The following is a 22,645-nucleotide window of genomic DNA, read 5'->3' as shown; positions in this document are numbered from 1 at the left end:
TCGGCACGAAGTATCTTTAATCGCGCAGGACACCAGCGTGGGCGTGGCTAGTCTTCCGGTGTCTCGTCTGTTGAGTCCGCCGGATGGATGGTCTTATGATGTCCTTTGCGTATGGATCTTTGTGTTATTGGTGCGATGCTCGTTACATATCTCGTTGCAAAGGATGCTGATCAGGTGGTTGCCAATCGTCGCAGACAAGCCTTAGTGAAACATGCGTAGCACGGTCGCAGTTCGTGATCAGAACCATTGTGTTCGCCCTCGAGAAAGTTCATTTGACGAGTCTACGCCGCATCTATACGTACCAATCAACCCGGGTTTACTCGATGCATTCAGGGTGATCTTATCCCTTGCGGCATGATGCCCTTCTGCGGGTTGGCATTGTCCGATCCGGCCCTGTAGTGATGCAATTTCCGGTTTGATATTTGCCCATGCTGATGCGAAGGTTGCAATGAGGTTAGTCTCCGTTGCAAACCATAGAAGCCGACAAGCGTTTTTTATGCAATAAGGTGCGCAAAGGTTGTTGAGGGGCTCCGTAGGATTCAGGCTGAACACTTCGTTCGACAGACTCATGCTGCGCGAGGCTCCCCCATGACATGATGTATACTAGGCTCTACTTTGCCACGTAGCTCATGCTACAAGCTTAGACTGTTGATCGGATACATAGTGTCGGATTACATGTCCATACGTGGAACTTAAGCGCGCGCATATATCCATTGACGAATCCCATTCCCTTCTCGAGCAAACCTTCCTCCTGCACTCTTTGAGGCCGCGCTCTTTTGAACCAAGCACACTATATGCGCATGGTAGATGATAATCGTAGAGCATATATCCTGTCCTCTACTGATCTTTACGACTCAGGACCGCGACTTCAATCCACACTCTCACACTGCAGAAGCGTCTATCACCGCTCACCACATAACATTGACAGATCTCTTTCCACCAGATATTCTGCATCTTCCTTCGCTAACATCGCTTCCTTGTTCTGACCGACACCCGCTCTTTCCAGACTGGCAGTCAAAGTTCTGGTTTTCCCGCGGTAATGTCATTCTCAGATAGTGCCTTCCTGCTGACCGGTCCCTGGCGAAGATAACTCACAATCCAAATAACTTTTCCAGGCCACAGTGCTACGCCTGCTGCTACAGCGCTGGACACCTCCTACTTCGCTGAAATCTGCGCGAAGCGAGTCGAGGAATACGTACGTGTAACCCGCGGTCGCACCTGCCCCATTGCGCTTCGACTTCGCAAAAAGCCGTCATTTCCGCGTTGTACAAGGCGACGAGCGTCCACCTGCGTGCCTCGATATGGACGTTAGCTTGTCCTCCATTGCGCCCGCGTCCGAGCTCGTGGCATGCTGGTGTCTTCGCGGTTGATCTTCCCCAGCTGCTGACCCGCGCCGAGCATGGAGCTGACCGCAGCACCCCGCCGCTAGCCCCGTTGGTTGGCACCTTCCATGCCGCGCGTGGGACGGCGGCATAGGGCGGCATGCACGACGATCAATCCCGCGGCGCACTAGTGAAATGACAGGGCATTGTGAGTGCACCGGGTCAATACATGTAAACCCTTCTTTGACCGAGTTCTCGTTACACATGAATGCACACATACATGTTGCACTATTGGGAAGTGGGCAAGGTACCAGACCTAAAGACCCTTAGACCCACGGGGCCGACCCATCGTCAGTTTCCGGAGTCCACTATAGCCCTTCAAGAAGAAGCGAAAGGACCCTCTTGTTGAGATATGGGAACTATCGTCAGCCCTTGTACTGGACACGACTGGACTTACTTGGCTCCAGTTGCGAGGAAGACTTCGTGGTCGGAGGACCCGCGCTGACGCTTCGACCGACCGGCCGCCTTCACTTCGTGAAAACTGGAGCACATTCCGTTAGCTCGGACCACTGGCAGAAGACATGGAGTTTGGTCGGTGATTGCAGAAAAACGTCGCGGGCGCGGGGTCCATGTCATGATCAAGGAACGGCTGCTCCAAGTCTTCGTCGTATCGAAGAGGCAAGGGCGGACCCGCATACGGCGCGAATCAATCGTCGCGAGGCCCGCGCAAGCCTCGAGGGCTCTCGAGGGTAAGTCTGCCCCATTTGCAGGCGCTGCTGCAGCAGTCCCAAAAGGCAAACGGAGGTTCACGTACCAAACGCGCTCTCGGTCGTGGCTAGTGCCGTGCGGCCGTCCGGCGCTCCGATGGTATTGTCCAGGACAAAGTGAGTGAGCTGACGATCATGCTCTGCAGGACAGCCACGGCCAGAGTGGATGACGCAGGCAGGTCTTGTATGTGACCGTGAAGCCCGAGTCCTATGAGACAGGGGTGCGCCGGTATTGTGTGCCGATCGATACCTTTGGGGCCAGGCACTGCTGCTTCCTGGAGTCAATACGTGGCCATGGGCATGGCAACGGCTGAGGCGAATTGTCGAGAGGTGGGAGTTATTACGGAGCCCCAATTGTGGGATCAGAAAGGGAGAACAGGAGCGAGGCCTGGATCGAAGTGGCCTGTCTCCGACGTGGTTGCCGAAGTCAAAGAACGTTCCGAATCGGGTCCCTCGCTTGTCCTCGATGCGGCAGGCCTGGCGTGGAATCCTGGCAACAGATTGCGACGCGCAGAGGCCGCAGATGGACGACCAGGGCCGGCGGGAGGACGAAGCGGGGACAGCCAATCGGTCAGCGCCGGAGTTAGCCAGCGCCCTGACCGGTTGCCTTTTCGGGGATGCGATGCTGTGGGCACCGCCGCCGAGCTTTTGTATGTTCTCTCATCATCGCTTCGCTGGAATTTGACGTTTGCCTTCTCTTGGACCCGGAGCGTGGAACCATGCAAAAGACATAAAGACGACGGGCAAATTTGCGTCGTCGACCCTCGTCATACTCGCCGCCGCACCTACACTGCCCGCCTAGACGTTTCGCCTTCACAGGTCTCACCTGCAAGTTGCAACACCTCGGGCCCCCTCTCCAGCTCGTGCTCTCTAGACACAGGCTTGCCGATAGACATCAATACCCCGCTAGAAGTTGAACTGGTGAGTACATCCTGCATTCGCGTTGTCACCGCCGTACAACATCGTACAACCCGCTGCCCGCTGGAGAGCAGACAATGCTTGACTGCGCTGTCATGCGTCATTTCGAGCTCGTTGTATCAGGGCATTTGACTGACGGCGACGGTCGAGACGCCCTCTTGCCCTGTATGGTCTCAGTCAACATTGCTGCAATTGACCCAACTAGGATGGGCTACTTCACGCCACGGGCTGTGCACTCATGGCGTCGCTTCCACTATGCCCGCGCTACGCTTATGGATGTAGAGCAAGAGGCGGGCAGCGGGGCCTATGCAGCGCTTGCATCCAGTTGTATAGGCGCGGTGTCAGGGCAATCTCCTCCTAGCGCTCAGCTAAACATATACTGACGTTCATCCTTCCTGTTTCGCGTCATACTAGGTTTCTGCTATCTTATATAACCCGCGGCACTCCATTACTCCCTGTTCCACCTAGAGTCCAATCCACCACCAACATGCGCCTCACACTGTCGACCATGCCCGAGGAGCTCCTGGAGCGCATTCTCGCCTTTGCCGTTACGCCGTCCGCGCCGTCCACGCCCCATCGTCCGTCCTGGCATGTCGCGACTCCCAATGCTACAAAGTCGGGCGTTGCACCTCATGCCACGTCCCTGCTGGTATCGCGGAAGTGGCTCCGGATCGCGACACCCGCATTTTACCGCCACATCGTCCTCCGCTCCGACAGGCAGACCGCGATGCTCGCCTACAGCCTACGCGCGAACCCGGAGCTGGGTCGTTGGGTACGCAGTATCCGTGTTGAGGGCACCTATCAGATGCTCCCGGACGTTGTCCGGTTTTGCCCTGCTCTCGAGGAATTCGACATGACCGTCGACAATGGGCCCTCTGGCCCGCCTGTGCCAACCGTGAGCTCGCAGCGACCGCCAACCGTTGACGCGGCGGTCGTACGTTTCTGCACCAGCTTCTCGTGCATGCGACGGTTGCGGAACCTCATCATCCGCAAGAATGCGTACTTGACCCTGCCTGGTCCGACGCACATCTTCGAGGAGCTCGGCAAGGCTATCCGGCGCTGGAAATACCTTGTGAGTCCGATTCTCTTGTTCCGCTCGTCTGGCTGGTCTCCACCCTGTCCTCGAATCTGTCCCTGCCAATGCCGCTGCTGTGTGGTACGCATGGAGATTACGTCTTCGCCTTGCCATTTTGGGTGATCGACGACTCGATGCAGCCCAGAAGAGGACTAGCCGCATTCTCGACTGCGATCGTTAGTTGCTCAAACTGACACGGTTCTCATCATCGCAGGAATGCGTGCAAATTGCCTTCCGCTTCTCGCCCTCGCCTGCGTCTGCGTCATTCGCCACGTCGCTTGCCTCCGCTCCGAGGCTCCGAACTGTCAACGCGCTCCTGCCCACCGTCTGGAACACCGCGCTGCTCGAGGTGTGTGCTTCTCGCACTAGTGTGCTGAGCGAGCTTATCTGACGTCTCTCGATAGATCTCCCAGAATCCATCGCTCGAGCGCATCCACATAGGGCCTCGGTCGGAGCTCTTCGCGTCCCAGCTGTTTGTCACCGAGGCGCGCAAGTACCCGCGTCTGATGGAGCTCATCACGGCGGGCACGCCTGAGCTGCCGGCGGAGTCGCCTACGCGCCCGCGCTGCTGGCCCGGCTCGTCTAGCCTGCCGAGCCCTGGGCTCACGTCCTCTGTCTCGCCATTCCCTGCGCAATATCCCAATGCGTACGCGCACGTGCCGTACCATGCTCCTTCGCCAGCTCCTTACCAACACCTTTCCCAGCGCAGCCGCGCGAAGCCCGAGCATGCACGCGCGCATATGCAGTCGTCTCCACACGACCCACGTACCGGGCTCCCGATACCCGCCTCGTCGCAGAGACACGGCGCGCCTGCAGTCCGCCGCATGAGCGCTGTCTGAGTGGGTGTGGCGGCGGTCCCTGTTCGCGGCGCCGCTGTCAATGTATCGGTATTCACTGGTGCACTGCTCTTCCCTGCCATACCCTGTGCACACACATACCCTAATTGAACGGTCTCGGTGAGTTCTGCGAACTCGTCGACGTATGATCGCATCTTCGTACACACCCCACATGACCCCGAACCTTTGTCCAACGCCTCGGACCTCGTATATAATTCGCATATCGTCCTGTATTCGTATGCCGTATAGTTTCTTCCCGGACTCGTTTGTTGTACTCTACGTTTCTAATCTTCTGGCCGTTCTTATACGGTCTTCGTTACGGTTCTCTTAGTTGACATAGATAGAAAACGGTGATCTTCTGGACGCTTTGCGTGTGTCGCATCGTAGGATGCGTGAAGTACTGTACACAATGTCGAAATATAGTTGTATATAGCCTAATGATTATTCTCTATTTCTGCTGCTATACCGCTTTCTCGCCGTGCATCTTTGATGGACCATCCCCCGAAGGTGTCTCACGCCTGTTCGAGGTCAACTTAGACTTTCCAGCCCTAGCAACTTACCAATGGATGATTTCGCGATTGTAAGCATAGGAGCGCGTTGTCGTCATGAGGACATGGCATGCGCAGAGCAGGGCAAGGGCGAGGCGGTGTAAATCGCCTTGATAAACGGCATTCTCGTCCGCCGACGTCGCTGAGAAGACGTAATGGTCGACAGGGCTGGCAGGCATTGTACCACTCGTTCGGTACCTTCAAGGTCGAAGACATGCCGCCGGCTTGCGAGAAGTCGCAGTCACGGCCGATATTTCATGGCATCCGTACGCGTCGGCCGTCATCCGTCATTTGCATCAAAGCTAAGTCTGTAGTGCGGCTCGGAGGATTTGGTATGTGGCCGAGTGCCTGTCCCTGCCAGCCTTTTGTACATACAATCTGCTGAACTGGCTTCAGGTACGAAAAACGCATGAGATGATGGACCAGATAAGCTCTACCGGCGCAAGGATCTCGGGGCATCGGTATTGCGCGTGGTTCGCTGATCGGCGAAGGCAAGCTTTGAATGAAGGAAGAGAAGAGTGGCTGATTCTGGTAACGCCTGAATGATTCGAAGACTAGAGGTCGAGATCAGAGACTTGCGAATGGAGGTAAGAGCAGAGGGAGCAGCGGCGATACTATATCATTTTGAAAGGGGGCGGTAGAAGGTACCAAGGAGTCTTTGTCAGGAAGTACGCTCCAGAAGTAGTCCAGGACTGACGAGCGTGAACTTCGAGGGTGACCGGAGCCATGCCTCGACTGGTCATTCGAAATAAGTGGCTGCCTTGAGGCCTTGAGGTTGGAGCACATGTGTTCCATCTTCTCCATAAATTTGACAATTGGGTTCTGCCACCGTAGGTGACCCCACACCTTGCCAATCCATCCAATGCTGTATCCCTGGTACATGACACGAGTGAGGTACTGATGCATGCTCTGATCATTTCCGACCTACAGAGTGTCTCATTGTTGCACATGCAAGTCCGCGATACTACCTATGTCTTCGCCGACGCAAGGATGGACAAGGTTTGATTCTTATCGCGAATCGCAGTGGTCAATGACAGATTGAGGTGCATACATAACAGGCGAACTCTGACCTGCTTCGCGAGGTTCGCTTGATTCCGGCCCACGCGGAGGTCCTTCTTGACCCGACTCGAGCGAGAACCGTGAGCACGCTACAGGCACGCGGGTCCGGGGACGGTCTGCTGACAGGATTTCAGCAGACCCAGGCGTTACGGCATCCTGTGCAGGCCCCTCAGTGATACCCTCCGACGCGAACAGAAACTGCATTGCAATATCGTAATGCGTGAGCGCTCGAGGTGGCAAAAAAGGTCCGGGTGTTCCCTACCTCTACCAAGGAGAGAGTTTTGAGGAAGGTCCGAGCTACGGCAGGGCTGTCAGTTTCATGTGTTGGCCGGTGAACGTGAACCCTGAATGCCGTGCCGCATCTGCGCGTTTGCGATGAACAAGGCAGCCGAGCTACTACGGCGATTTCGGGGGTCAACATACGTATCTTGAGTGATGCGCCGATGCTTACCTGTCAAGTGACAAAGTCTATCTGCCCACTGTGGTGGTGTGCCACCGGCCCACAGGTGGGATACTGATACGGTGACAGGCGAATATAGTACGTCAATCTGATAGAGAGACAGGCCGGTGTGGGCGGCGGATCTAGGCAAGCGTCGTACCTGTGTCGCAGTGAGGCTGAGCGTTGCCGGTTTCCATTGGCTGGAATGTAACCACTGCATACGTGCAAGAACCTGCGGTCAACTGTGTAGCACGTAGAGTAACTTCTAGTGCAGCCTGATCGGCCTTTGAGGGTTCTGTGAAGCGTCCGACGATACACGCACGAAGACAGAGGTTGCCTCATGTATGAGTTTGGGGTGCTGCTTGTTTCCGACTTGCCAGCGCGTCCAATCAGACCACACAGGTGTTAACAGCACGAGATCAAGCCCGAAGAGTCAAGCTTTCAGGACCTGAGGGCAGGGATTTAATGAATCAGAATTTTGTCGCTATGTCAAGATACCCTACCTGTGCTCATTTCGGCGCCATCGACCTGTAGGATTGTCAATGTCTGTTGTCAAAAAAAAGTCGACAGTCGGTGTTTCAACATACGCGCTGTCTGCCTCCGAAACCATTCCGACCGCGTCTGAATTTAGAGAGCGCCATGGAGCCCCGTACTTGTGCCGATACCGTCGAGCATTTTGTCGAGGACGTACCGATTCATTCAGCTGATTGATCAAACGGCTCCTTGTTTGTCGTAGCGATCCGACCAGCGCTGAGCTTTGAGAGCACTTCCTCCTCAGATAGGTGTTTGGCTGTGGTGGTATGCCTTACATACAACTTGCAACAGCGCTTGACTTCTCCGCCCATCTCAGAACTGAATGTCGCGAGTGGGCGAGCGTTGTCAGCTGACAATCTGTTTCAAGACAAAACGCCAGGCTGGTTGGTTCGACACTCTAGCTTGGCAAAGAGAGCTGAGATGCGATGTCAACGGTCATGACGAACTGATCAGAATCTGGGCGACATGATGCAACTCGAGTGCTGTCCCGCGGTCGTATTGAGTCACCCACTATCGTCGCGCTGTCTTTCCTACACGGCGTGCGCCCCTGTTGGAGTGGCTTTCCGACATTCGGCGTAAGCCTACGAGTTATAACCGCCATTAGCTCATGCTCCACACGATGTAACCGCACAAGAGATCTTACGCCTGTGCTCCTCTGTCGCCCGGCGCTCCTCTCCTTGTAGACACCGATACTCGGCCTGGAGCTCTGTGCGATGTTCAGCCGTCTCCGCCGCGGTATGGCATGCCCACAGACACGAAGAAGAGGATCTCACTGGTATTCTGGGTCTTGTGAAGGGCCTCGCAAGCTTGGTGTCGCTCGAGAAGATCCCTGAGCTCGAGAAGATCCCGTTCGGTTGGCGCGTCGACGGTAGCTTGGGATGTGCTGTGACGCGTTTCTATGGTCTGGCCGTCCTGTTGTTCTCTCTTGATGTAGGGTGACGGGGTGGGATCAACTTGCGTACTTGCAGCGAGCGTTGCCGATTGTTGGTTTGGTGCGAAAGCTTGGGTCTCGGGTGGATTCACGGACGGGGGCCTGCGGTGGGGAAATACGAAATCAGACGTGAGCAATTCGGCATGAAAGAGATACAGAACTGAAGCGTAATCAGACAGTATCCACGTATTCAACCTGGGATAGGTTCGCGCACATTTACGAACTGCCCAGTTTACGCGACTCGTCTCGTACTGTGAGACATTGGGGCAGGCCATGCCCGCATCCTCGTACCAATAGACATGAGGGCAGAGTCAGGCACAGTCCAGTCTGCATATGTCCCCGTCACTATATCATCAACTGAGAGTACGATAGGGACGTAGATGGCTAGCGCACTACGGAAGCAGGTGAAGAAGCGAAGCAGACGACGACTTACGATGGCACCATCTCGATCCTCGAGCTACACATGCAACTTCGGTTATTCAAGATGAGTCTCATTATCGATACGGGAACACGTACATTTCCAGGAGTTCCATCATCCGCGCTGCATCCGACTGTTGAAGAAAGTGAACTTGCTCCCGGATGACCTCGACGTCGTCCTGACCGAGGTGAAGAGTCAGGCGTCGAGAGAATCGCAGACAAGTCCGACAGAAACTCACCTCGTCGTCTTGTGGATGCCATCTGCACTCGATTTTGCCCTCGACGCCCCTCTGAAGTAACGTTTTTTGGGCGTCGCGGAATCCCAAGTATCGCAAGTCGTGCCTGAGGAATCGGTCGTAGTAGTTTCGCGTCTTGTCAGCCGCACTCCTCAAATAGGCAACTCTACTACCGTCAAGACGATAGTAGACGTGAATCGAGCAGCCATTTGCGGATGTTTCGGAAGCCATCGTTGTGATGGGAGGACGAGCGAGCGAGCGAGGATATGACGTGGCCGACTGGGCTGGTGAGTATCGCGACAGCAAAGTCAAAGAGGTAAGAGGACGGAGAGAACGGCAGAGGCTGGCCGATTGAGATATGATCGCGAATGTGACGGTCAGCCGCTGTCAGAGCGACCTGTCAGCCTGCGTAGGTTCTGGAACAGAAGCCTTCAGTGACGGGTAGGCCTCGTCACTCGTTGCAATCATTCAGGATCACGATTGGCACGAAGAAACATGATCAGTCGTATCGTATAGAACAAAATACAGTACTTGTGTGATGCCCACATGCGATGAAATTGGCGTCGGTGCATCGCTCGTTTGGCAGCGAAGCGAAATAAACTAGACATGTGTCACCAATATAATAACGCGCGAGGAGAGCATAAAAGGTCGTACAGCTCACCACGCTAAAAAGGTTACGTTGCCCAGGGTGCCTAAATTACAGAGGGTGATACGCCATTGTCAACTGGGCACGAACGACCCCAACCACTGATCAACGCATATCGCCCCCTGCACCGGGAAGTCCTGGGTCGTCCACTGAATTCTTTCGATGAAGCTGCACGAGAGCTCGAATGCCAGGAGCACTCTCTGCGATGAATTTTCAAGACCGTCAGCCATCCACACCCACCAGACTTTTGCATTTCGGTTGTCCAATAAGGGATCACGTGCAGAACATCGCGAGAGGCTGTTGGACCGGTGAAGGCGATGCGCAGATGAGCGGTACTAGCACAGCCGTAGCCCGTCCAACGGCAAGCGTGCATGAGCTCCTATGGAACCTCCCTGCGTTTGAGCGCGCGAAGGCGGCAGGAGCGTGTTGCCATCGAAGTCGGCAGAACTGTTCTCGACAGATGCTGCATCGTCTTCTGTGACCTGTCATCTGCCTATCAGCCCGTCGACGGCCTCTTTACTCGCCACTAGGCAAAGCAAGCGCACATACGGACCTATAGGGGGATTGTCGTATCTCTAGCGTTCAACTTGAAGAGCGTAGCGACCTCCACGACCAAATGGAGATAGGGACGCTAGGATGCGTCCTTGAGTGGCGCGTATAACTGCCCCCGGAAGTACTGTCTTCTGGCGTGTATACATACCTAGGCGAATGCAGGTCAATCAGAGATGCCTGGTCAAGAGCAAACGGCATGCATCCTGAACATGACCCACCATCAAATGGGTCTCGACGGTGGATCACGTTGACTTCAGCCTGAGTATGATTGACCTGCATATTGAATACTGTCGTCATAGTCGCAGTTCCCCATAAGTCTTTGCCCTGAGCGGATAGGATACGGCATTAGCAGACAAACACACGGACAGGTCATAGGTGGCGTATCAACGGAGACATGCGTACACCAGCATTAACATTCAAAGAACATCGAACGCTGGGTCCTAGAGGCATCATGATAGGTCCTGTCAGGAAATAACTATTACACAGAATGGCGAGCAGCGGTGAGCCTGTTGTCGACCTCGCGATGCATCTTGACCGTATGGCTGTTATTGCCTACGGTGCCAAAGGAGATTAGGCCTCATATGTGAGACTCGAGGGATAGCATTTGGCAGCGATTGGCATGATGGTAGTCGCTACGATCTGAGTGTCGTGAAGCGAGACGGTGGCCTCGCCATGTTTGTCGGGGGTGAAGGCAACCCCCTCGACGACCCCGGTACATACGTTACATTCACGCCATGCTCTGGCTGGAACACTTCCGTTAGTAAAGTACGCATACATCGCTACGAGACTGTATGCCGCTTACTTCGCTGGCAATGTAAGAGGCCCGGTCGGTTTGATTCGCAACAAGACATGATGCCAGTGGGGGTGGCTGACTTTGGGCTGACTGCGGCAGAGCAGCGGCCCTGGCCTCCGCCTCGTCCTCCTCTTCCTTGTTCCTCGCTTCCACTATTCTCGCTTTCTCGTAGGTCACCAGGCTTGTCTAAGACTTTCTACACTGCTATGCCTGCTTTTGCCATCACTCTGCAATATGTCGGTCTGAACGCGGAATTCTTCCGGCTGCACAAGTCGCGGTCGCGCAGTTTCCCCAAGGCTTTCGTCAAGGACAACCTCAAATCGCTTGAACTACCGCTACCTAGGATGCTCTATCTCTTGGACTGGCAGGCGGCTCGCGTGATGTGCTACTGGAAGATGATGGGCGACGTCGGGGTAGGTGTTCGCTGTTCACTGAAGCACGACTTGGAGGAATTGACCACCCGCTGTCCAGGACATCTTCATCGATGGTATACGGCGACAGGTCGATGTTGTGCGCGCCAATGCTGCTCTGCTTGAGACCCTAGAAATGTGAGTATTCTGCTTTTCGAGCCATACTCTGTACCCGTGCTGCGGCTGGCACACCCGCAACGTTCGCTGTGCACTACGGCGATGCATCACGGGGCGACTGTTCCTCATTGATGATTTGCCGCAGTTGCGAGATAACAGAGGTTCCAGCGAGTCCGTGAGTCCCCCAATGTGCTGCTTCCCGATATCAAACATAGACTGAGGTCGCCGGATTAGGCTTCCGCCCACCCTCATCCCAGGAGTGCCGGACACGTTTCATCTTGCCCGAAAGCGTCGGGCGCAACCCTCCTCCGAGCCGTCTCAGGCAAAGAAAGCCCGTGTTGAGCAAGTACCTCCGGCGACGGCAAGCGCACAGCCAACCACAGACTCTAACATAGCTGGGCAGAATCCCGATATGTCGACTGGGACAAGAGCTCCTCTCGCTTCTGTCACGAACGCTAGCTCTCGGGTCTCTGTGGTACCTGTCAAACCTGAGTCTGGTACCGACTCTGCACTACCTGAGGCTCTTCCTGGTGCTTTGGCGGGTTCTGCTCCGGCGAAGACTTCTGTTACTCGGGTCATCACCGCTCAAGGACCCGTTCACCCCTTCGTGAAAGGTGAACCCCCGAACGACCGTGCTCTGCTTCAAGCGACCGTGGACTCGGGCAACAATACTACGGGCAACGCTCGACCAAGCATCAAGGCCGAACCTGGACGTGGACCTAGGCGTGACCTGCAGGACAAAGATAGGGCGTTGCGGCGCAAGATCCGGGAGACGTACGACCGCGACGTGAAGCTCATCGCGGAGAACACGCGTGAGTCCACTTGTCTCGGGTCGGTCTAGCGTCTCACTACGTTATGAACAGGACTCAAGCAGGAGGTCGAACGAACGAAGTGCCGCATCGAGCGCTTGAAGGCGAAGAGTTATGGTGAGCTTGCCATTGCGCCTGCCTGAGTAGCGAGCAGATGCTGATATGACCGGATGCAATTCAGACGTTCGTATGGAGCGTCCACAGGCGAACTGGTAGGACCTCCGTGATCTTACTCAGCGTGCGCGATCTGGTGCTTGGTGAACTTTGCTTGGCGCTGTACCCCCGGAACGAAGAATGGAGACGTTAGGTCTTTGCGTATTGTGTCATCTGCTTCCCATCTATGATGTTCATCCCTTCATTGTTTCCGTTTGCGCTCGCCAAGCTAACGAGGGTGGATGCAACAATTCTGTAGCTCATCTATGTTGACGTGCTGCAATGTGTTGGCGTGATTGCACTAAGGGAGACCCATCTGCGGCTATATGGTTTTCATAGCGTTCACAGCACCCTCTTCCTGGGCTGTGCGCTCGCTCCTCCAATCAGTTGGCCGTCATCTGAGTTGTGTCTCGTGGAATCACGCAAGTCTCCCGAAGTTGATCGACCTATTCCGTGAACTCAGGTGTCCATTGTTCCAAGCGTAGGGACCGCAAGGCACCATGGTTATACTGCCGTGTGCCTCTCGAGCTGTTGTCTTGTTCCGAGATAGGATGCGGAACCGCGACCAGGCATGGATGGCGTCCGGGAGGGTCGCCGATCGTCGGCTCAAGACAGGAGCTTGAGGTACGGTATGCTTCTACATAGCAGGGATTTGTCGATTGTTCGCCTGGTACGGAATACCCTGTCATCACACACATGTCTCAGGCACTCATCGAATGTAGGTTATCCGCGGTCATGGTGAATCATGGACCTCGTTCCACTGCTCAAGCTTACATTTTAAACGAGTCGAACAGACGATCGACGGCTTGAGCGAGTGCTGCGTCCTGCAATCTGTTCTCAGTGGAGGCTCTCGTATGTCTGTAAACCATTGCGAGTAACCGTTGAGTCACCGTCGTATTCACTGTGCTCGTGGCGCAGGAGACGGCCTTCTACGTGGTTGGCTGCTTGATAGCACCGTCAAACGTCAAACGGACATCGGCCCTCCACCTCAAAGGACTCGAGCAAAGAAGTATGTGAATCACATAGCAACTGCAGTCTCTTTAGCTGTTGACGAGCGGCTTGTAGGGATGACTAAATTCACTGGCGATCGTCTGATAAATGGTGCTACGGGTCTGGAGGACTACACGTCCCGAATCTTGTGTTGAAGTGCGTGTTCGTCGCTTGCTTTGTTGCAATTGAATTGGTATAGGCCTTACATAACCGGTTGGTCGAAAATCGACGCGGCAAATCCAGTAGGACAAGGAAGGGATCGCTTCTGGGCGTGTGACCCAGTACGTAGACCAGTCAATTCCTTGGCCCCACGCTAAAAGGCCATATGAATTTGCCCACCACCGAGGCTGACCGACATCACAGAAGCACGGACACCCTAGCAGTCACTTCAGACAGAACTGTATAAGATGAACGAGCCTTTCCCAGGACCACGGAAATGTGGTAAGAGGGCACACATCATCACCGATTATCACTTTGCATGCGGTACTTTAGCTGAGATGTTGTGTATTTACACCGACAATACGATATGATTAGCACTGGGTAGGGGTCCCCTCCGCCATTGGGTCTTCAACCTTGCTCTGGACATCTAGGAGATTCCGTACGTCCCGCTAAATTTGAATTCGCCGGTGTCGGACCAGCGGACGTTAACATGCTCGCCCGAGATATAGAGATCATTGTACCTGCATGCGCAACACACGTTCCAGCTCAGCACTGCCTAGGATGAAGGTGGAACATGACACTACTGACCTGGCATGACCCTCACACTGCCCGATGAGGTCCTGGAATTCGTCCTTGGCGAACTTCTTCTGCTTGAACTTCGGTGGGCCGTCTAGACCCATGAGCACTCCAAACACCGCAGGGTCAGGACAAATCCCGTCGTACGTCCACTTTGCGGAATTGGATTTGCAGGACGGCTTCCACTGTGCGGGCGAACCATATACATGAGAAGCCCGCTGAGGACAGAATTTCGAACAAGTCACCGTCATCTGCTTCTTAATACCACTCTGCGCTGCTTTCCTGATCTTCTCTGCGGCCTCCTCCAGCTCCTCCTGTGTCTTCTGCCTCGCGCCTGCGACAGCCGGGGCACCACCGCTCGCACTTGCGCCCGCTTCCACCTGACCCTCCAAGTATTTTGCATACTGAGCAAGCTGTACTAGCAGCGCTCGTACATCCACATCGTCTTCCGATATAGGATACGTATCTGGGGCTGCCAGAACTCCAGACGCCAGAGCCGCGGCGGGCGCGTGGTCGACTGCGCTACGCGCCTTCTTGGAGGTAGAGGCGACTCCGTCGGTAGATTTGCGCTTCGGGGGCATGGCGGCAGTTAGAATGCGTTCAGCACTGTTGTAGGGCGTAAAGTGCGGTGCGGACACGCAACAAACGAAATGAAAGTAGAGAAGGAGGCAGGTCGCGTCGCCGTCGCGTTACATACCGGCGCGTTATGTCACGCGCATGGGTACTGTGCCACCGTCACACCAGTGTAAAACTTTGGCTTCCGAATAACAACGCCGGCGCGTGATGGTCAACTCATCAGTCGTGAGATATTTGGGACATGGAAAGTATTGCCCCGATGCTGAAGTTCAACACAAGCGCAAGATGCAGTCAAAACATCGACTGTGCCGCAATAATGAGTCGGATAGCCTGAACTTGTGGGCGCCCATTTGCAGGCGTCTATTTGCAGGCGTCTATTGCCATTACTGTTTCTACAGGCACTCGGAGTGTCTCCGTATGTGGTTCACTTCCGCAAAGGCGGAACCTTATAGCAGCGCTGGACGACTTTGCGCCGTGGTAGTTCAACCGGGACCGGGCTAGGATCACCTAGATCCATCGATGTGGGTGCCTGTGGGTGCCGCAAGCATACATAGCAGACAGCAAGACAAGCTGATGTTGCCTTCCAAAAGGAAACAAACGACAGTCCAAGCAAAGACAATCATGTAGACTCAGCAGCAACAAGATCCGATCAAATGGACTTGCCATGTCCTTGAATTTGGATGTGAAATCAACATGCCCACGGGCCACTGGAACGCTCGAGGTCAGGCCAATGGTATGCAAGATCATATCGCGCCGAACACATGTGTGTCAATGGAATAGAACGTGTCGAACTCATCTCAGCCACCGCGGGACACAGAAGAAGACACAGAGCCCAAGTAAAGTTCATGGAGTACTGTATTCATCATGATCGAAGATGGCATGGCATGCCGCCCGAGCCACACAGTGGCATCGTGGGTACGCCCACCATAAAAATATGATACCTGGCACCCAGTGGCACGCACTATGAATATTTTGAGATTCTGGCGATTCCCCGAGTTACAGCGCATGCCCGCGGCTGTCGCAAAGTAGATGAAGGAGCTGCGGTTCGGCAGCATGGTTGCAACGAGGGAAGGAAGTCGTCAGCGAGTATCGTCGTCATGATCAACCTTCATTGCCGTGTTGCGTGACCCGTGCTTCGTGACCGAAGGTGGGTCGTGTCATCATCGAGTGGGTCTGGAGGAGCGGCTGGATGTCCTTCTCAAGCGGCACCTGTCTCCGAAGAACTGCTATGACTCGGAGAGGTCGAGCATGCCCGTACCAGTTGCGCGGCGCTCAAAGGTTTTTGAAACGATGTATCCATGCATCGAGGGCCTTGTAAGCGCATGTCCGCAGTAGTGGGCGAATGCGCCAGGCCCCATATTCGATGGATGACCACGTCGTCTCTTTCCGCAAGTGTTGCATCAAACTCTTCAAAGGGAGGTCTGAGTCCGAATGAGTTGACGAAGTCTTCATATGGTCGCCGCCTTTCCTAGTCTTCTCGAAACCGATCGAATCGTACAACTTGCACGTCGCCCCCCGATGGTCATGTTCCGCGTGTAGGGAACATGGCTGGCCTGCAGGGATGCTGACATGTCCGGTCGTACACGGTGTCAGAAGAGTGATGGTGAGGGTTGCCTCGGGAGTCACGATCAGTATGAGACGACCAAGACATGCATAGTGTCGCTTACCAAGTACGAAATTTGACGGTAATGCACTGCAGTCCACTTCCACATTGGGGGCTGCGAATGTGGTCTCGAGCGAACACTCTTGTGCCACGATAACACCTCTCGAGATGGTTAGGCCCGGACCGTCCTTGGTCCAGTCATAGGCCTCCAGCGGTGCCCGACGTGCATCCACAGTAGTGACAGCGCTCAGCTTGGGCAGCGCATGTACGACGCGAAGTAGATCCGCAAAGCAAGGAAACCGAGAGTCAGAAACAAGGACAGTCGTGACAGAGACGAATGACGATAGGCGTGTGTAGAATTTATGATGGACCATGCGAGGTGTCCATTCGACATCGCACATCTCGACAGTGGAGAGACGTGGCAAGAATGACCCTGGGAGGTAGATTGGAACAACATGTGCGAAAGACTTTCTTTTGTCGTCACGGATGACGAGCTTCTCTACAAGTGCATAGAAAGCCCTCGACCTTTTGGCAGATAGAAAGTGTGATGCACGCTGCAGCTCGGGCAGGCTGCGTACCGTCAGCACAGTGTCCCTTTTGAGATGTGGCAGAATCACGACGGACCACGCCCTACAAGTCAAGGCGCACTTGAGTAACAACGGAGGATCGTCCCACAGGTAACCGATGATCAAGGAGGTTAACTCCGGTATGAAAGCAACGCCGGCTCTTTGCATCTACCATATAGCAGCTTGAGCTAAGCTGTTTACTGCAAAAGAAGGTACTCACCGTCAGAGTATCAGAGTATGTGTTATAATAGGTGCATCCATGCGTGGGTGATCCCCTGCAAGTTCGCCAAAAGCATATGTTATATACTTCCCGCTCACGCATGGTGGGGGGGCATAGGTGTCTGAGCATCCGCTAAACGTCGTGTCCACAATTCTCGGTGAGAAATGAGGACCCATGCACGACTTGGTGGAACATACTCCCCGAGTAATGCAGTCCTAGTCTTCTGTGTGAATGCCATTGTGACGATGCAGTGAAGGGGGTGGCCAGCCTAGACCACGGTTGACCCTAGTTGACCCGAACATTAGGCAGTCAAGCCAAGCCACATTCGCTTCCGTACGGAGTAGTCGCATATCGAGGAGTACCGACACAGTGTGACCGATTCCGACGGGAGTCAAGACTCCGTCAGTGGGCACAGTGTTATAGGTCTCACTCGGGCAATAATAAGCTGAGCGCCGAGGCCGTGCAGGTTGAACGTTGATGATGCGGACGAGCTTCCCTGCAACTTGAAGTCCCCTGTCATTCACATTTCAGCAATATGAGCATATCGTCGTGGTTTGCCAGTGAGAACACACCACCGCCCCTTCAAAGCGCTCACGCCTCCTATGCCTGCCAACGGTAGCCTGTCAAGTCCATTGTTCTAGCAATTCTCGTTTTTGAGTGATCAACCATTGGTGAACGATGCTGATGTGAATAACCTGAGGCTGCTGATGTGACAACTATCACTGAACGCCAGTTACTTACTGTATACGCCGACAGGATACTCGCCCAGGGCTTCGGGCTTCCTTACAGTGGATGCTCGTAAATAGCTGTCTGAGTAACTGAACTAGTCGTTGGCGAAGTTCATATCGGCTGCGCCTTCGAACATGGGGAGGTGATTCTACCACTGTAAGTTCACCAGATGCTGGCATGCTCATGTATGAATCCCTCTAGTTAGTGTAAAGGGATCATACATAGATCCCAGTAGTTACAGTGCAGTGACTACTGCGCCTTCATATATGAAGGTGCAGCTGGCGCTCCGCTCACTACCCGAAAGGGCAGCTGCCCTTTAGGGACAGCCCGGGTCAGTGTCACTGCGGCCTGGCGGCGGCGGCTACCCTAAATAGGTCCTGTCGCGCACTCTTCCGGTTTGGGTGCCATTGCGGGCATTGGGCGATTGCAATCGTGATTTGCGATCTGCTTGATCTACACGTTCTGGGCTAGGTACGATACCCAGCGTGTATGTTGCTCTCCACGACATATATTGTACATTCGTTCCTTTACTTACTACTTCAATTGTAATCTAATTGGCACGAAGGATGAAGCAATGAAATGACCTGGTATGTTCGAGGCCCCGACAAATGCTCAGGCTCTGAATGCTGTGATCGTATGGATGCTGCGATTTGTCGTCCCACCCATCACCCGCAGCCTCCTGTGTGTCGCCCGCTGATAGCGCGAAGGTAGGCATAGCAGAGCTTGCTACGCGGTGGTGACCCTTGTTGACAGCCGGTCAATGGCTCATTCACGCGGCGAATCATGCCGGTTAGGGTGTGCTTTCCACTCGTTGATGTGCCTTCATTCGTACCTGTGGACGTGCCATTTGTGCTGGCCGACGCACTGCCGTTCGTACCTGCTGACGCGGACCCCTTCATCTCTGCTGACACACTGTTTGTGTTGGTCGACGCACCACATCAGGAAAAACTGACATTCTCAGAAAGAAGCAATAAAGTCTCGTGAAGCCCTTGAAGAGTGGTTGAAAGGAGGTTTGGCTTGAAGACTGAACCAAACACTCTTCAACACAAGTCGCCTAATTTGGAGAATGGTCAAAGCCTTGAGTGTACTTTATGAGGAGTTCAGTAATTACTTTTTGAGCACTCACCGTTCAGTTCTATTACTATAAAGCTCTTTGTAATCTGAGCTGGCCTTTTATGTATCCTGTTTTTATTTTAGTTGTATAGTCTAATGGATGTGTTGAATCGACTTATGAGCAAGTTTGCATAGCTCGTGGAGTAGGCCCTTTCTATTTTCATTTCCTTTTTCAGTCCTTCATCAATGACTCATTAGTCTCTCTGACAACTTCGCAATCGGTCTCTAGCGCACAGGTTTCCCAGCAGAAAATCCATAATACCACCGTTTACACTGTACAACAAATCATACTACATGACTGCAAAGGATACAACAACGCTACGGGTGACGACAGTGAGGGAGGACCTTGGTATAGATGCAGACACCCTGCAGGTTATCTTACACGCCGACTGTTGTGACTTCTTCCACGCATATGAGTATTTGAGATTCTGTGGACTCATTAGCACACAATAATTGAACTCAATCTAGTTGACACCCCACCGCCACGAAAACAACATACCGACGTTCAAGACACCTCGCTAGGCTCACCAGATGTTCCGGACAAAGCCTTTCTGCCAGACGACGCTGCAGAATCCTTCGCCTTGGAGGACGACCCCTTCTTCAACCAGAGGTCGTTGAGCATCATGTCGCCATCGTCCATCTCCACGTCCTCGCTTCCCTCCTCGCCATCAGGCTCTGCCTCTCCCAACTGCGCAATCTTCCTGTTGCAGCAGATTGTCTTCTTTAGTTACATGTCAAATACAATCCAAGATACTCACCGTATGTTGTAAGCGAGGGTGTCGTCCATGGACTGCAGCATGTTCCGCAACCCTGCCAAGCGTTGAGATTTGTCGGAGTCAGGGTTTTGCTCCAGCTCTGCTTCTCCGTCCCGGACGAGCTTCCTCCACCTATCGATGCGGGCTTGGAAGCGATCGTGGCTGCAGTCATGTTCTTAGCCAGCCCACCAGATAGTGAGGAGTTCAATAAAAGGGCTTACTGCACGGCGTACGACTTCTCGTTGAAGTTGACGGTCTCGTTCGGCTTCTGCCCCTCATCCAGGCAAACGAGCAGCTAAACAGCCGGACTCAAGCTCAGCCCGGAACGGTGGAAATAAAAACTGCACTCACCGCGCAGCAAGCGAGAGCGATCATGTTGCTGGGAAGGGGCTTGCTGAGGTCGAAGCGTGCTTTGTTCTGAGGCCGAGTAGCCTCCGGATGGTGGCCTAGCCACCATTGACGCGCTATGACCTCCGCCAGCACGTCGCTGTGGAACGGCAACGCAAGATCGACCTCAGGCAACTCCTAACACAAATCAGTAACATACTTTATATTTACAGCACACGTACCGCGTTGTCCTCCTCAGGGTCAGGCAACTCGATTTGGCCGTGATGAAACACGTCGTTCTCCTTGAGAAAGTTGACGCGTGCATCCCGAGCCTTCTGGACCTTCTCATTGTAGGCGGCCGCAGTGAGCTTCCGCCCATTTGGGCCCTTGTCTGACACCCTGAGCAGCACTGGTAGCCACTCTCTCTCCACCACCCGCTTCGCCTTCTGCTTCAGCTCCTGTCTCATCTGCGACGCGACCTTGTAGACCTAGAGCTCCCAAGTCCTGATGTCAGCCACGTCAACAGAAGGTGAGTGACATACCTTGTGGGTCATCTTTGTTCGCCAGGAGTCATCACGCCAAAGCCGCTTGAAGAGCGTCTGGAACTTCTCCCTCTGGTACAAGGGGTCCTTGATGAGGGTGAGGATGACATCCTGCGGGATCACGTCCTTTTGAAAGACCGTTTTCCTCACGCGAGGCCAAGCGTTCGACACGGCGAGCCGGACCCTGAATTCCTGCTGGGCGCGGTTCATCAAACCCTTCAAGGGTTCACGCGTCAGGCTGTCATCTGGGAGAGGCTTGTCGTCGGGCCATTCTTCCAGTAGAACGTCGTGATCCTCGGTCTGGGAGGTGGGCTTGGTGGTGCTCTTGCCCTTGGCTCCCTCCGCTTTCGCAACCGACCCTTTTGCACGGCGTTTGGGCTTCGGCATCGGCTTCAACTCTTCCTCAGTCTTCGCCACGAGCTGAACAACAAGGATCAGTGGCGTTATCAATATGTGCAGCCAGCTTACCTCGCCCAAGTCGTCGGGGTCTTCTCCCTCTATCAGCATGCTGGCACTGTCCTTATCATCCCCATCACTCGCGGGTGGGTTGTAAGAGTCGTCATCTTCAGAGTCGGAGAAGTCGTAAGGAAGTTGCTTCTTCGTGGTCTTCCCCTTGACCTGAGTAGCCTGCGTCTTTGGCGCGGAAGCCTTCCTGTTACGAGGAGTAGGGTCGTCATCTTCTTCTTCGGCTTGTAGCTGCACTGTCAGTGAATTAATAATAATTGATACTGTCAGTACTTGCCGTCGTCCTGAGAGCCTCTGTCCTCCGTCTCCTCCTCCCCTGCACTGTTCTCCTCCTCGGCATCTTGAGTCACCTGTGACTTCGCTTTGCCGGCCCTTCGTCCTATTCACAATGGATCGTCATACCTGTAAGCCATGTTTGACGATGCACTCACGGAGGCGTTCAACCAAGTCCGTCTCTTCCTCTGGTGTTGCAGATTTGCCCGGGCCCTGCTTCTTCGGCTTCTTCTTGTCGGGTGCGCGCTGCTGCACCTCTGCATCATCCTCCTCTTGGTCAAAGAGCACGTTCGCCTTCCTCTTGCGAGCTGGAACTGCCGGCACCCTGTGAGTCATCAGCGACAAAGATGAAACTCACTCACCATCCTGCGTACTCTTCCCCTTTGTTGCATCGACCCCGCCGTCACTGTCCAATAGTTCATCCTGTTCATCTTCATCCCCACTCATCTCGCCGTCCATAGCCTGCTTGTCCTTCCGCATCATCTGGCTAGATTTGTTCTGGATGTCTGTAGCCTACATTTAGTATACGGATTTCTGGACGTATGCGGTACTCACCGTCCCGGCGTTCCCCATCGGACACGGTGTCCTTCCTCATCTCAGAGACGTACCTCCGCGCCCTCAGCTGGATGTCCTTCTCGGATGCGTTGGGCATTTGCTTCCGCAGGAACTCCTTCGCGTCTTTGAGAGCACTTGCATAGCTCGCTGTACCAGCCTTGGATTCTGGTGCATCGGGTTTGCTGGAACTGGCCTTTGCAGCAGTGGCGTTAGATTTGCGACTTGTTGCTTTGCCAGCGGGCGCTGACTTCGGGGTTGCCTTAGACGGTGCCTTGGCTCCGGGGGCCTTGGGCTTGCTCCCAGCAGAGCGCGTCTGGCGAGTAGACATGAATGTAAGAGAGGCTAAGACAGCGCAGGAGAACAAACCGTCAGAGGTGCTTGAGCAAAATTGCGAGCGTGAGAGCTTCTCGGAGTTTCGGATACGCGCTGAGACGGAGCCAGAAGCCTCAAATATTCATCACTTGAAGTCTAGAACTGGCAAGCACGATCTCAGTGTTGATTCAAGAGACATGGCAGAGGGAGAGGTTAGAGACAGAGGAGTAGTTACCGTTACTGCTCACCTACCGTTCATGTTCCTGACGCACCCCAGAGCGCTGAACGTGGGACCAATTGAATTACGACAGACGTAAGTACG

General features: G+C 54.3%; 5 protein-coding genes across 5 annotated transcripts; 3 read left to right on the top strand and 2 right to left on the bottom strand.

The window, feature by feature from the left end:
* Positions 1–2,159: 2,159 nt before the first annotated feature.
* B0H18DRAFT_666389 (uncharacterized protein) lies at positions 2,160–3,642 on the top strand. Its single transcript, XM_048039040.1, has 2 exons — positions 2,160–3,010; positions 3,422–3,642. Exons 1-2 carry the CDS (start codon positions 2,300–2,302, stop codon positions 3,473–3,475), a joined length of 765 nt encoding a protein of 254 aa, XP_047888967.1. The 5' UTR covers positions 2,160–2,299; the 3' UTR covers positions 3,476–3,642.
* On the top strand, positions 3,132–5,057 carry B0H18DRAFT_1030897 (uncharacterized protein). Its single transcript, XM_048030051.1, has 3 exons — positions 3,132–4,079; positions 4,297–4,431; positions 4,487–5,057. Exons 1-3 carry the CDS (start codon positions 3,495–3,497, stop codon positions 4,919–4,921), a joined length of 1,155 nt encoding a protein of 384 aa, XP_047888966.1. The 5' UTR covers positions 3,132–3,494; the 3' UTR covers positions 4,922–5,057.
* A 2,767-nt stretch (positions 5,058–7,824) lies between these two features.
* On the bottom strand, positions 7,825–9,408 carry B0H18DRAFT_1030877 (uncharacterized protein). Its single transcript, XM_048030050.1, is given in 8 exon segments — positions 7,825–7,871; positions 7,891–7,987; positions 8,008–8,079; positions 8,142–8,204; positions 8,272–8,531; positions 8,863–8,898; positions 8,946–9,025; positions 9,086–9,408. The coding sequence occupies 6 exon segments, from the start codon at positions 9,311–9,313 to the stop codon at positions 8,009–8,011; spliced, it is 738 nt and encodes a 245-aa protein (XP_047888965.1). The 5' UTR covers positions 9,314–9,408; the 3' UTR covers positions 7,825–7,871; positions 7,891–7,987; position 8,008.
* A 1,784-nt stretch (positions 9,409–11,192) lies between these two features.
* B0H18DRAFT_1214164 (uncharacterized protein) lies at positions 11,193–12,776 on the top strand. The gene is given in 7 exon segments (XM_048036562.1): positions 11,193–11,486; positions 11,545–11,621; positions 11,746–11,775; positions 11,835–12,412; positions 12,464–12,526; positions 12,591–12,672; positions 12,692–12,776. 6 exon segments carry the CDS (start codon positions 11,280–11,282, stop codon positions 12,623–12,625), a joined length of 990 nt encoding a protein of 329 aa, XP_047888964.1. The 5' UTR covers positions 11,193–11,279; the 3' UTR covers positions 12,626–12,672; positions 12,692–12,776.
* Positions 12,777–13,950: 1,174 nt separating this feature from the next.
* On the bottom strand, positions 13,951–15,024 carry B0H18DRAFT_912751 (uncharacterized protein). Its single transcript, XM_048041564.1, has 3 exons — positions 14,533–15,024; positions 14,300–14,472; positions 13,951–14,232 (listed from the first exon to the last, which is right to left on the bottom strand). The coding sequence occupies exons 1-3, from the start codon at positions 14,866–14,868 to the stop codon at positions 14,139–14,141; spliced, it is 603 nt and encodes a 200-aa protein (XP_047888963.1). The 5' UTR covers positions 14,869–15,024; the 3' UTR covers positions 13,951–14,138.
* Between the last annotated feature and the right edge of the window lie 7,621 nt (positions 15,025–22,645).

Source organism: Fomitopsis serialis (assembly GCF_022376445.1).
Source record: "Fomitopsis serialis strain Sig1Antser10 chromosome Unknown B0H18scaffold_88, whole genome shotgun sequence".
Lineage (NCBI taxonomy): Eukaryota > Fungi > Basidiomycota > Agaricomycetes > Polyporales > Fomitopsidaceae > Fomitopsis > Fomitopsis serialis.
This window is presented reverse-complemented; position numbering and strand designations above follow the sequence as displayed.